This window comes from Mesoplodon densirostris, chromosome 15 (genome assembly GCF_025265405.1).
Source record: "Mesoplodon densirostris isolate mMesDen1 chromosome 15, mMesDen1 primary haplotype, whole genome shotgun sequence".
In the NCBI taxonomy this organism is placed as follows: Eukaryota; Metazoa; Chordata; class Mammalia; order Artiodactyla; family Ziphiidae; genus Mesoplodon; species Mesoplodon densirostris.
Window position 1 is genome coordinate 30,517,792 of NC_082675.1, and position 12,851 is coordinate 30,530,642.

General features: G+C 45.5%; 1 protein-coding gene across 1 annotated transcript in view; it reads right to left on the reverse strand.

Annotated features, from left to right (window-relative positions):
* RAB31 (RAB31, member RAS oncogene family) overlaps positions 1-12,851 on the reverse strand; it is a 114,074-nt gene that overhangs the window by 16,676 nt on the left and 84,547 nt on the right. The window contains exon 6 of the mRNA XM_060118866.1: positions 848-957. Within this exon, the coding sequence (XP_059974849.1) occupies positions 848-957 (110 nt within the window). The remainder of the gene's footprint in view (positions 1-847; positions 958-12,851) is intronic.

Below are 12,851 nucleotides of genomic sequence, written 5' to 3' on the forward strand. Positions count from 1 at the left end.
GTATATATATATACACACACACACGTATAACTGAATGACTTTGCTGTATACCTGAAACTAACATAACATTGTAAATCAACTATACTTCAATTAAAAAACAAAACAAAACTCGGGACTTCCCTGGTGGCGCAGTGGTTGAGAGTCCGCCTGCCAATGCAGGGGACATGGGTTCATGCCCCGGTCCGCGAAGATCCCACATGCCACGGAGCGGCTAGGCCCGTGAGCCATGGCCACTGAGCCTGTGCTCCGCAACAGGAGAGGCCACAAGGGTGAGAGGCCCGCGTACCACAAAAAAAAAAAAAAAAAAAAAAAAACCTCATCAGAAATGAGGAAAAGTTTTCCACACCAACTCTCCACCCACTTCCCAACTTCAGGTCACATGGGATGGAGACACCACTTCTTGCCGAAGGTCACCAGGCAAAAGAAATGACTAAAAGCTTCTCTTGTTTCGTTTGCCCAGAGTCATTCAGTTTCACGGGTGATTTTGGTTTTCTATACCTTTATCACTCTCTATTTTCTTTCTCCTCCCCTGGACATACTAACATAAAATGCTATAAAATACATAATTCTTTGATTAAAATAAATTTTATTTTTCAACAGGATTACTTCATTTAGATTCACGAAACCCAGACTCGGCAGGTGAAAGCACAGACTCGTGGAGATGGAGAATGTGGATGCACTGTGTGGGTCTGCAGTAACCAGGGCAGAACTGCAGGGTTTAGTATCCGTGGCATCGGACAAATTCACACAGAGGAGATGCTCTCCTCTAAAGCTCCCTGGTTTTTACCCTCTGACTCCCAGAGCATAAAAATGAAAGCTATGCGGAAAACACAAATCAGGTACTTACTGATTCCTTGAAAGAGCTCTTCGATATTAATTGCGTTCTTTGCACTGGTCTCAACCACAACAGCACCAATGGACTCTGCATACTCCTTAGCATCCTTCAAGGGCACCTCCCTGGAAAAGAGGGCAAACCCAGACAGAGATGAATGCTCGTTTGTATAGGATAAATAACCCGACAGAGCAAAGAAAAAGCTCACGTGCAAATAGCTCCCTTGTGGTCCTGCAGAATAACTCGGTTGCTCAGTAAGTATTGAAAACCTAAGATGGGTGAGGCTTTTTCAAGTTTAAAACCTGGTCTCGGGCATCCATGGAGATAAATTACTGTCCCCGGTCCCACCGAAGGAAAGAACTCCAGAACAGTAGGAAAGGCTTTAGGAGTAAGGCCAGCTTTCAGAGTTAGGATTCATTCCAAAAGTTTTTTCCCATAATAATGACTCAATATTTTTAAAAATTTGTGTATGTGCACATGCATGCATACATGCTTTTCTAAGGATTTCCATATATTGCCTTTTATAAATCAGAGAAAATATGTGACATGATCTGGAAGTTTGGCAGTGAGCATGTTCACAGCTCCAAGGCACATTTAGATGAATAATCTAAAAAGACATTTATTGATGTACTTTTCATGTGAAGATACTGCAGTGGATCCAAACATTTAAAAAGACACAGTGCCTATTCTCCAGAAGTTTATTGATGTATTCAACCAATATTTAGTGAGTGCTGTTGTATGCCAGCCTTTCTTTCAGGTGTAGAGAAAACCCTAGTCCCTGCCTTTTGGAATCTACACTTGAGAGCAAAGACACACACACCCACGGACACGCGAAGACACAACACTGTCATATCTGTATGGATAGCAAAGTGCTCAGGAGTAGCCGGGTAGAGAGCCATGCATTTGATCAACGGAACCCAGGCAGGTGCCTTGGAGGAGGTCACTGAAGTGTGGCCATGAGCATCAGCGAGAACATGGACCAGGGCCTGAGATACAGCAGCCTGACGAAGGCCCCCCAGGTGGGGAGCGCCCTCATTCCGCCATCCCAGGTGCCATGGAAAGTCAACTCTGCACCCAGCCAGCACTGCCTTGGGTACAATGGAGGGTTGACGATGAAGGACGTGGGGTCTGAGTGCAGAGAAAGTCAGTGATGGGGCTGAGAGGGTCCAGCAGGGATCGTGAATGGGCAGGTGGGCACCTAGTGGTCATGGAGGGCCAGCGACAGGGTCAGCTCCACATCCTAGGGAAACAGGGGCACGAAAGGGACTAGAGGGGGAGGCAGGGGAGAGTTTGCCAGCTCCTCCAGTGCTGCAGGCAAGAGAATGCAGGGCTGGACTAGGGGGATGCTACAGGGAAAGGGCAGAGGGCAGGGGAAAGTCAAAACTGGGAGGGCAGTTCTACTATAGGCCTCATCGATGGTTTCAACTGGTTCATAAAGTTACTGGGAAGGGCTTCCCTGGTGGCGCAGTGGTTAAGAATCCTCCTGCCAATGCAGGGCACATGGGTTCGAGCCCTGGCCCAGTAAGATCTCATATGCCGCAGAGTGACTAAGCCCGTGCGTCACAACTACTGAGCCCACGTGCCTAGAGCCCGTGCTCTGCAACAAGAGAAGCCACCGCAATGAGAAGCCCGCGCACCACAACGAATAGTAGCCCCCGCTCGCCGCAACTAGAGAAAGCCCGCACGCAACAACGAAGACCCAGTGCAGCCAGAAATAAAATAAATAAATGTATATTAAAAAAAAAAAAAGTTACTGGGCAACTTCTACCTGGCATTTAAATTCTCTCCAGACCCCAAATCATATGAGAGGAGGACTTTTCAGGCACTTCCTGGGAAAGGGTCCCACTGCCACCTTCAAGACGGTGGTCCCAGGAGAAAAGAGGCCTCCTGAGCCGTGTCAGCTGGAATCTGCCCTTGCGTTATCATTCTCACCAAAGATGCACTGGGCAAAATGACCCTCCTGAATCTACCCTCTTTCTTGTTTTCTAACAGACAAGCCCCGGGCCTCTCAGTTATTAAAAATAAGTCTTCAGTTTTTTGGTGGCGGTGAATTTTACAGTTGAAATATTTCAGAGGAGGGCTTGTCTAGGTTCAGTTTGGCAAGTCACCCTATTTCTTCCGTCTTCCTGGCAGTCTTTATCAAACCACAAATTGAAGGGTGGGGCTCCTCTCTGCCCAAAGGTGGAGCAGATAAGACGGGCTGTGTCTGCTCATCTCTCCCTGGGGTAGGGGCCCATCTGGCGACCAAGGAAGCTGCAGCGACACCTCCCCTGCGTTCTTAACTCCCCTCTCATCAGCCCCCTCGCTGGACGAAGAGGAGCAGAATCGTTTCTGCCAGGGTTACGGTAAGAACAAAGTCACCTGCAATGCAATACAACCTATCCATCCTGAGGACCACAGTAAACCTCCGAGAAGGGTTAATTCTCTCAGAGCCAACAACGCTGGGCCCTGAAATCCAGAGAGAAGAGAAGCGTGTCCTCAGATCTCCCCCAGGTTTCGAAACGGGTCTCGTTAAACAAATGACTTGCCAAGGTGACACAGTGACTCGGGGCAGAGACAGGGGCCAACGCAGGGCCCTCTGGCTCTGCCCCCTTTGCTCCTGTCACAACCAGCAAACAGGCACCCACATTCCAGAAGCTGTTCCTTCAATCTTTACAAACAAAGAAATAGCCCCAAACTGCAGCACACTGGAGGCGGGGCGGGGGCAGGGCCGGGTGCAGCCCGTCCTGTAGAACAGGTTCTCACGCCAGGAGTCTGGAGGCCAGGCAAGTCCCGCTCCTCTTAGATGAACTGGGATTAGAAGGACCACCCACTCCTGGGTCTCACACGAAATATGTCTTTGTCCCTGGTTCTTGGTGAAGAGCTCCTGAAGCCCATGGAGTTTCCCCAGTGGTCGGCGCGTCTTTGTTATTCATGAAGAGACCCCAGGAGACCACACCTGAGTGTCTGATGGGTCAGGGCTGTGTCAGAAGTGGCTGCAGGACTGGAGCTGGTTGCCCAGCTGAGTAGAGGAGGGGGAGCTTTCAGCCCCGCTCCCAACCTTGGTCGGGGAGCTGGAGATTTAATCAGTCACGACCAAGTAATGACAGCTCAATAAAAAGCCTTGAACACGAGGCGTGGGGAGCTGCGGGGTGGTGAACACACGGAGGTGCTGGGAGGGTGGGGTGCCCGGAGAGGGCATTAGAGCTCCACACAACAGCCCCTCCCTACCTCCCCAAACCTTGTCTAACGTGTCTCTTCCATTTGCCTGGTCTTGAGTTGTACCCTTTATAAAAATGAATCATAAGTCTAGTGCTTTCTTGAGTTCTGAGTCTGTTCTTGTGAATTATTGAACCTGGGCGGGCCAGTCATGGACCCCCAAAATGCGTCATCTGCTGGGCAGAAGCGTGGGTGACTTGGGGATAACCAAGACCTGAGCTGGCATCTGAAGGGGCGGGCAGTTTCGTGGGACCGAGTTCATGACCCGTGGGGTCGGTGTTAACTGTGGGTCAGTCAGCATCAGAAATGTGCTGAGCAGCAGGACACCTGATTGGTGTCCAAGAATTGTCACTGGAACAAATGGTACAGCTACAATCTGAAAGGAGAACCCTGAGGAGGTGAGTGGGTGCTTCCTCGGGGCCCCTGGCAGATGTGTGACCATCCGGTGACCTTGGAACCCCCCAGCTGTGTCTCGGGGGAGGCCACACACAACCCGGGGAGACTGGAAGGTGCCAGCGTCAACCGGTCTTCTGTAATCACCATCACAGGAGACATGGCATCCATGACTTTCCTTCATTTCTTTCAACAAATATTTACCGAATGTCTGCCATAGGCTGTGATAGGCCTTAAACAGGTAAACTGAAACGAGTCCACCCAAGCCAAGGTATAAACACACAGCTAGTCAATTTTGATGGGAAAGAGTATTTTCAGACTTTCAAGATGAAGCTACATACACAAAGTCAGGACTCCCAGAAGTCACCCTGGAGACCACAGAGAAAAACACCAACTTCCAGGGACCGTAAGAAGAAACGGAGTCAGGATGAGTGTGCAGAGCTGGGTGACAGCGGGGCGGGGGTGGTGGTGAAAGCATCACGGGTCAGGATCTGGGATGGGCGGCTGCCTCCAGCAAACTGGCCTGCGTTGGGCATGCGGTTACAGCCTCAGAGGGCTCATAGCCGTGTGAAAAGCAAATGCGCTTGGAAAACATCACTTCTCTATTTATACTCACCGCCTTTCAGCCGCAAACCGGCGGCTCTCCCTGTAAACCTGCTGTTTCCTAGGCCAGAAGCCCTGGAGGTGCCTACAAGGCGTCCCCTCCCCTCTCACCCCGAAGTGATCAGGCCCTAGTCCCCATCACTCAGGTTTCTGTTGTTGCCTCTAACTGGTCCTCCAGCCTCCTTCAATCTATCACCCCCAGGCCCACCGTGGGGATCTTTCAAAACTATAAATCTATCAAGTATTCCCGTGAATAGAAATCTTCCATGTCTTCCAACCAATGAAACCTAGCGCCTTAGCAGGACGAGGCTTCCTGCCTTAGTCCTCCCCGTTCATGCCCGAAGGGACAGCCACTCTGGGACCTCGCTGTGCTCACATCTGTTTCTGGGCCTTGCACCTGCTCTGGTCCACCCCTCCCCACCCCCTTCCACACATGGCCTCCTGGAGAGCTTGGCGCAGCACCCCCTCCTCGAGAGCAGCCTGGGGGCTGCCATCATCCTGGTGAGATTCCATCTCCCTAATGGGCTGTGGGATGTCTTACAATCAGGACCACATTTTGTTTTTAAGGGGCCAGGATCCTAGCAGTGCCAGGCACCTAGGAGGTGATCCGTAAGTACCTGCTGAATGACTGAGTGACAGTCACCCCCAGTGGCCTTCAGCAGAGAGGAGGACTGAGGTAGAGGGACCATGGGGTCTTTGGAGGAAGGATGGGGAGTGCTGACAAGGACAACTGGAAAAGTCCTGGGGGGCGAAGACTCACCCAGCCTTCTGAAAGGGCCAAGAGGGAGGCTTAGGGCTGAAAACATAGGAAAGGGGGTGTCTCCTCCCAGCCCCAGGCTCGGATGGTAATCAGGTGCTATATTTCAGCGGGGTCCACGCAGCGTGGACGGTATGTGTCTGGGACTCAGGCAGAGCCCACAGCCCTGGGAGGCTCCCCGTGGGGCAGGAGGGCAGCAAACAGCATTCTTGTGGTTCCGGATTTCTCAACAGGCTGTGCTGCCCAATGAGGGTCCACGTTTTGTTGCTGGTGGGTGTAACCTGGCAACACGGCAGCTGACTCATTCCAACCCCAGGGCTATTTAATTCCCCATGAGCCTCCACCACGGATGGCAGGGGAAGAGGAGGTCAGGGATCCCAAGAAGGAGCTCCTGGGCCCCACCTGTCAGGAGGGGAATCCAACCTGCAGGCCAGGGCAGAATAGCACTGTGTACCTAGGGATTCATTGGCAAGTTCACCTCCTGTGTCCCTCCTGAAAGTCAGTGGGGACAGGTGACCTGCACTGGGCCTCCCGTGCAGAAGAGCAGTACTGTGGCAGTGAATTCTCATTCAGAATCTGAATGACAGGTGGCCTAGTCAGTACCCAATGTGAGGAAGGTAGCTCAACGTGCTGCTCACAGAAGTAAAATGTTCTTCTCCTTCAGTAAACAGCCTCATCATGTCTCCCTCGCTCGGGTCTTAGCCCCTGTGCTGCCAGATGGGTGAACGCTTTACCATTTTATTTTATTTTACTTATTTTTGAATTTTATTTTATTTATTTTTTTATAAGCAGGTTCTTACTAGTCATCAATTTTATACACATCAGTGTATACATGTCAATCCCAATCACCCAATTCATCACACACACCCCCCGCGGCTTTCCCCCCTTGGTGTCCATATGTTTGTTCTCTACAACTGTGTGTCTATTTCTGCCCTGCAAACCAGTTCATCTGTACCATTTTTCTAGGTTCCACATATATGTGTTAATATACGATATTTGTTTTTCTCTTTCTGACTTACTTCACTCTGTATGACAGTCTCTAGATCCATCCACGTCTCAACAAATGACCCAGTTTCGTTCCTTTTTATGGCTGAGTAATATTCCATTGTATATATGTACCACAACTTCTTTATCCATTCGCCTGTCAATGGGCATTTAGGTTGCTTCCATGACCTGGTTATTGTAAATAGTGCTGCAATGAACACTGCGGTGCATGTGTCTTTTTGAATTATGGTTTTCTCTGGGTATATGCCCAGTAGTGGGATTGTCAGATCATATGGTAATTCTATTTTTAGTTTTTTAAGGAACCTCCATACTGTCCTCCATAGTGGCTGTATCAATTTACATTCCCACCAACAGTGCAACAGGGTTCCATTTTCTCCACACCCTCTCCAGCATTTGTTGTTTGTAGATTTTCTGATGATGCCCATTCTAACTGGTGTGAGGTGATACCTCATTGTAGTTTTAATTTGCACTTCTCTAATAATTAGTGATGTTGAGCAGCTTTTCATGTGCTTCTTAGCCATCTGTATGCCCTCCTTGGAGAAATGTCTTTTTAGGTCTTCTGCCCATTTTTGGATTGGGTTGTTTGTTTTTTTAATATTGAGCTGCATGAGTTGCTTGTATGTTTTGGATATTAATCCTTTGTCCATTGATTCATTTGTAAATATTTTCTCCCATTCTGAGGGTTGTCTTTTCATCTTGTTTATGGTTTCCTTTGCTGTGCAAAAGCTTTGAAGTTTCATTAGGTCCCATTCGTTTATTTTTCCATTAATCTAGGAGGTAGATCAAAAAAGATTTTGCTGTGGTTTATGTCAAAAAGTGTTCTTCCTATGTTTTCCTCTAGTATCCTTTATAGTATCCGGTCTTACATTTAGGTCTCTAATCCATTTTGAGTTCATTTTTATGTATGGTGTTAGGGAGTGTTCTAATTTCATTCTTTTATATGCAGCAGTCCAGTTTTCCCAGCACCACTTATTGAAGAGACTGTCTTTTCTCCACTGCATATCCTTGCCTCCTTTGTCATAGATTAGTTGACCATATGTGTGGGTTTATCTCTGGGCTTTCTATTTTGTTCCATTGATCTATATTTCTGTTTTTGTGCCAGTACCATATTGTCTTGATTACTGTAGCTTTGTAGTATAGTTTGAAGTCAGAGAGTCTGATTCCTCCAGCTCCACTTTTTTCCCTCAAGACTGCTTTGGCCATTCGGGGTCTTTTGTGTCTCCATACAAATTTTAAGATTTTTTGTTCTAGTTCTATAAAAAATGCCATTGGTAATTTGATAGGGATTGCACTGAATCTGTAGATTGCTTTGGGTAGTATAGTCATTTTCACAATATTGATTCTTCCAATCCAAGAACATGGTTTATCTCTCCATCTGTTGTTATCATCGTTAATTTCTTTCAACAGTGTCTTATAGTTTTCTGCATACAGGTCTTTTGTCTCCCTAGGTAGGTTTATTCCTAAGTATTTTATTCTTTATGTTGCAGTGGTGAATGGGATTGTTTCCTTAATTTCTCTTTCTGGTCTTTCATTTTTAGTGTATAGGAATGCAAGAGATTTCTGTGCATTAATTTTGTATCCTGCAACTTTAACAAATTCATTGATTAGCTCTAGTAGTTTTCTGGTGGCATCTTTAGGATTCTCTATGTATAGTATCATGTCATCTGCAAACAGTGACAGTTTTACTTCTTCTTTTCCAACTTGGATTCCTTTTCTTTTTCTTCTCTGATTGCCGTGGCTAGGACTTCCAAAACTATGTTGAATAATGGTGGTGAGAGTGGACATCCTTGTCTTGTTCCTGATCTTACGGGAAATGCTTTCAGTTATTGACCATTGAGAATGTTTGCTGTGGGTTTGTCATATATGGCCTTTATTATGTTGAGGTAGGTTCCCTCTATGTCCACTTTCTGGAGAGTTTTTATCATAAATGGGTGTTGAATTTTGTCAAAAGCTTTTTCTGCATCTATTGAGATGATCATATGGTTTTTATTCTTCAATTTGTTAATATGGTGTATCACATTGATTGATTTGTGTATATTGAAGAATCCTTGTATCCCTGGGATAAATCCCACTTGATCATGGTGTATGATCCTTTTAATGTGTTGTTGGATTCTGTTTGCTAGTATTTTGTTGAGGATTTTTGCATCTATATTCATCAGTGATATTGGTCTGTAATTTTCTTTTTTTGTAGTATCTTTGTCTGGTTTTGGTATCAGGGTGATGGTGGCCTCATAGAATGAGTTTGGGAGTGTTCCTTCCTCTGCTATATTTTGGAAGAGTTTGAGAAGGATGGGTGTTAGCTCTTCTCTAAATGTTTGATAGAATTCACCTGTGAAGCCATCTTGTCCTGGACTTTTGTTGTAAGATTTTTAATCACAGTTTCAATTTAATTGCTTGTGATTGGTCTGTTCATATTTTCTATTTCTTCCTGGTTCAGTCTTGGAAGGTTATACTTTTCTAAGAATTTGTCCATTTCTTCCAGGTTGTCCATTTTATTGGCATAGAGTTGCTTGTAGTAGTCTCTTAGGATGCTTTGTATTTCTGCGGTGTCTGTTGTAACTCCTCCTTTTTCATTTGTAATTTTATTGATTTGAGTCCTCTTCCTCTTTTTCTTGATGAGTCTGGCTAATGGTTTATCAACTTTGTTTATCTTCTCAAAGAAACAGCCTTTAGTTTTATTGATCTTTGCTATTGTTTTCTTTGTTTGTATTTCATTTATTTCTGCTCTGATCTTTATGATTTCTGCTAACTTTGGGTTTTGTTTGTTCTTTCTCTAGTTCCTTTAGGTGTAAGGTTAGATTGTTTATTTGAGATTTTTCTTGTTTCTTGAGGTAGGCTTGTATAGCTATAAACGTCCCTCTTAGAACTACTTTTGCTGCATCCCATAGGTTTTGGATCATCGTGTTTTCATTGTCATTTGTCTCTAGGTATTTTTTGATTTCCTCTTTGATTTCTCCAGTGATCTCTTGGTTATTTAGTAACGTATTGTTTAGCTTCCATGTGATTGTGATTTTTACGTTTTCCCTGTAATTCATTTCTAATCTCATAGCGTTGTGGTCAGAAAAGAGGCTTGATATGATTTCAATTTTCTTAAATTTACTGAAGCTTGATTTGTGACCCAAGATGTGATCTATCCTGGAGAATGTTCCATGTGCACTTGAGAAGAAAGTGTAATCTGCTGTTTTTGGATGGAATGTCCCATAAATATCAATTAAATCTATCTGGTCTATTGTGTCGTTTAAAGCTTCTGTTTCCTTATTTATTTTCACTTTGGATGATCTGTCCATTGGTGTAAGTGAGATATTAAAGTCCCCCACCATTATTGTGTTACTGTCGATTTCCTCTTTTATAGCTGTTAGCAGTTGCCTTGTGTTTTGAGGTGCTCCTATGTTGGGTACATATATATTTATAATTGTTATATCTTCTTCTTGGATTGATCCCTTGATCATTATGTAGTGTCCTTCCTTGTCTCTTGTAACATTCTTTATTTTAAAGTCTATTTTATCTGATATGAGTATTGCTACTCCAGCTTTCTTTTGATTTCCATTTGCATGGAATACCTTTCCATCCCCTCACTTTCAGTCTGTATGTGTCCCTAGGACTGAAGTAGGTCTCTTGTAGACAGCATATATATGGGTCTTGTTTTTGTATCCATTCAGCAAACCTATGTCTTTTGGTTGGAGCATATAATCCATTCACGTTTAAGATAATTGTCAATATGTATGTTCCTATGACCATTTTCTTAATTGTTTTGGGTTTGTTTTTGTAGGTCCCTTTCTTCTCTTGTGTTTCCCACTTAGAGAAGTTCCTTTAGCATTTGTTGTAGAGCTGGTTTGGTGGTGCTGAATTTTCTTAGCTTTTGCTTGTCTGTAAAGCTTTTGATTTCTCCATTGAATCTGAATGAGATCCTTGCCGGGTACAGTAATCTTGCTTGTAGGTTCTTCCCTTTCATCACTTTAAGTATATCATGCCACTACCTTCTGGCTTGCAGAGTTTCTGCTGAGAAATCAGCTGTTAACCTTATGGGAGTTCCCTTGTATGTTATTTGTCGTTTTTCCCTTGCTGCTTTCAATAATTTTTCTTTGTCTTTAATTTTTGCCAATTTGATTACTATGTGTCTTGGTGTGTTTCTCCTTGGGTTTATCCTGTATGGGACTCTCTGCACTTCCTGGACTTGGGTGGCTATTTCCATTCCCATGTTAGGGAAGTTTTCGACTATAATCTCTTCAAATATTTCCTCGGGTCCTTTCTCTCTCTCTTCTCCTTCTGGGACCCTTATAATGTTTAATGTTGTCCCAGAGGTCTCTTAGGCTGTCTTCATTGCTTTTCATTCTTTTTTCTTTATTCTGTTCCGCAGCAGTGAATTCCACCATTCTGTCTTCCAGGTCACTTATCCGTTCTTCTGCCTCAGTTATTCTGCTATTGATTCCTTCCAGTGTTGTTTTCATTTCAGTTATTGTATTGTTCATCTCTGTTTGCTTGTTCTTTAATTCTTCTAGGTCTTTGTTAAACATTTCTTGCATCTTCTCGATCTTTGCCTCCATTCTTTTTCCAAGGTCCTGGATCATCTTCACTAACATTATTCTGAATTCTTTTTCTGGAAGGTTGCCTATCTGCACTTCATTTAGTTGTTTTTCTGGGGTTGTATCTTGTTCCTTCATCTGGTGCATAGCCTTCTGCCTTTTCATCTTGTCTATCTTTCTGTGCATGTGGTTTTTGTTCCACAGGCTGCAGGATTGTAGTTCTTCTTGCTTCTGCTGTCTGCCCTCTCATGGATGAGGCTATCTAAGAGGCTTGTGCAAGTTTCCTGATGGGAGGGACTGGTGGTGGGTACAGCTGACTGTTGCTCTGGTGGGCAGAGCTCAGTAAAACTTTAATCCATTTGACTGCTGATGGGTGGGGCTGGGTACCCTCCCTGTTGGTTGTTTGGCCTGAGGCAACCCAACACTAGAGCCTACCTGGGCTCTTTGGTGGGGCTAATGGCGGACTCTGGGAAGGCTCACGCCAAGAAGTACTTCCCAGAACTTCTGCTGCCAGTGTTGTTGTGCTCAGGGTGAGCCACAGCCACCCCCCGCCTCTGCAGGAGATCCTCCAACACTAGCAGGTAGGTCTAGTTCCGTTTCCCCTGGGGTCACTGCTCCTTCCCCTGGGTCCCGATGCACACACTACTTTGTGTGTGCCCTCCAAGAGTGGAGTCTCTGTTTCCCCCAGTCCTGTCAGAGTCCTGCAGTCAAATCCCACTAGCCTTCAAAGTCTGATTCTCTAGGAATTCCTCCTCCTGTTGCCGGACCCCCAGGTTCAGAAGCCTGACGTGGGGCTCAGAACCTTCACTCCAGTGGGTGGACTTCTGTGGTATAAGTGTTCTCCAGTTTGTGAGTCACCCACGCAGCAGTTATGGGATTTGATTTTATTGTGATTGCACCCCTCCTCCCATCTCATTGTGGCTTCTCCTTTGTCTTTGGATGTGGGGTATCTTTTTTGGTGAGTTCCAGTGTCTTCCTGTTGATGACTGTTCAGCAGTTAGTTGTGATTCTGGTGTTCTCCCAAGAGGGAGTGAGAGCACATCCTTCTACTCCACCATCTTGGTTCAGGGCCTCCGCTTTACCATTTTAAATGTAACGTAGGGACTTCCCTGGTGGCAAATTGGTTAAGAATCCACCTGCCAATGCAGCGGACATGGGCTGGATCCCTGGTCCAAGAAGATCCCACAAGCCTCAGAGCAACTGTGCCACAACTACTGAGCCTGCGCCCTAGAGCCCATGAGCCACAACTACTAAGCCTGCACACCACAACTACTGAGCCCGCGCACCTAGAGCTTGATTTAGGTGCTCGTGTTACAAATAAATTTTTTAAAATCCAAACAGTCCAAACCAAAGTGTGCAGAGAACATGGATAAGAATATTACAGAACAAGAAATATCCGTGGCTTATGTTCTTGTTGCACAGTATGGAATACTCCGCAAGAAGAGAAGCCACTGCAATGAGAAGCCCGCACACCGCAATGAAGAGTAGACCCCGCTCCCCACAACTAGGGAAAGCCTATGTGCAACAATGAAGACCCAAT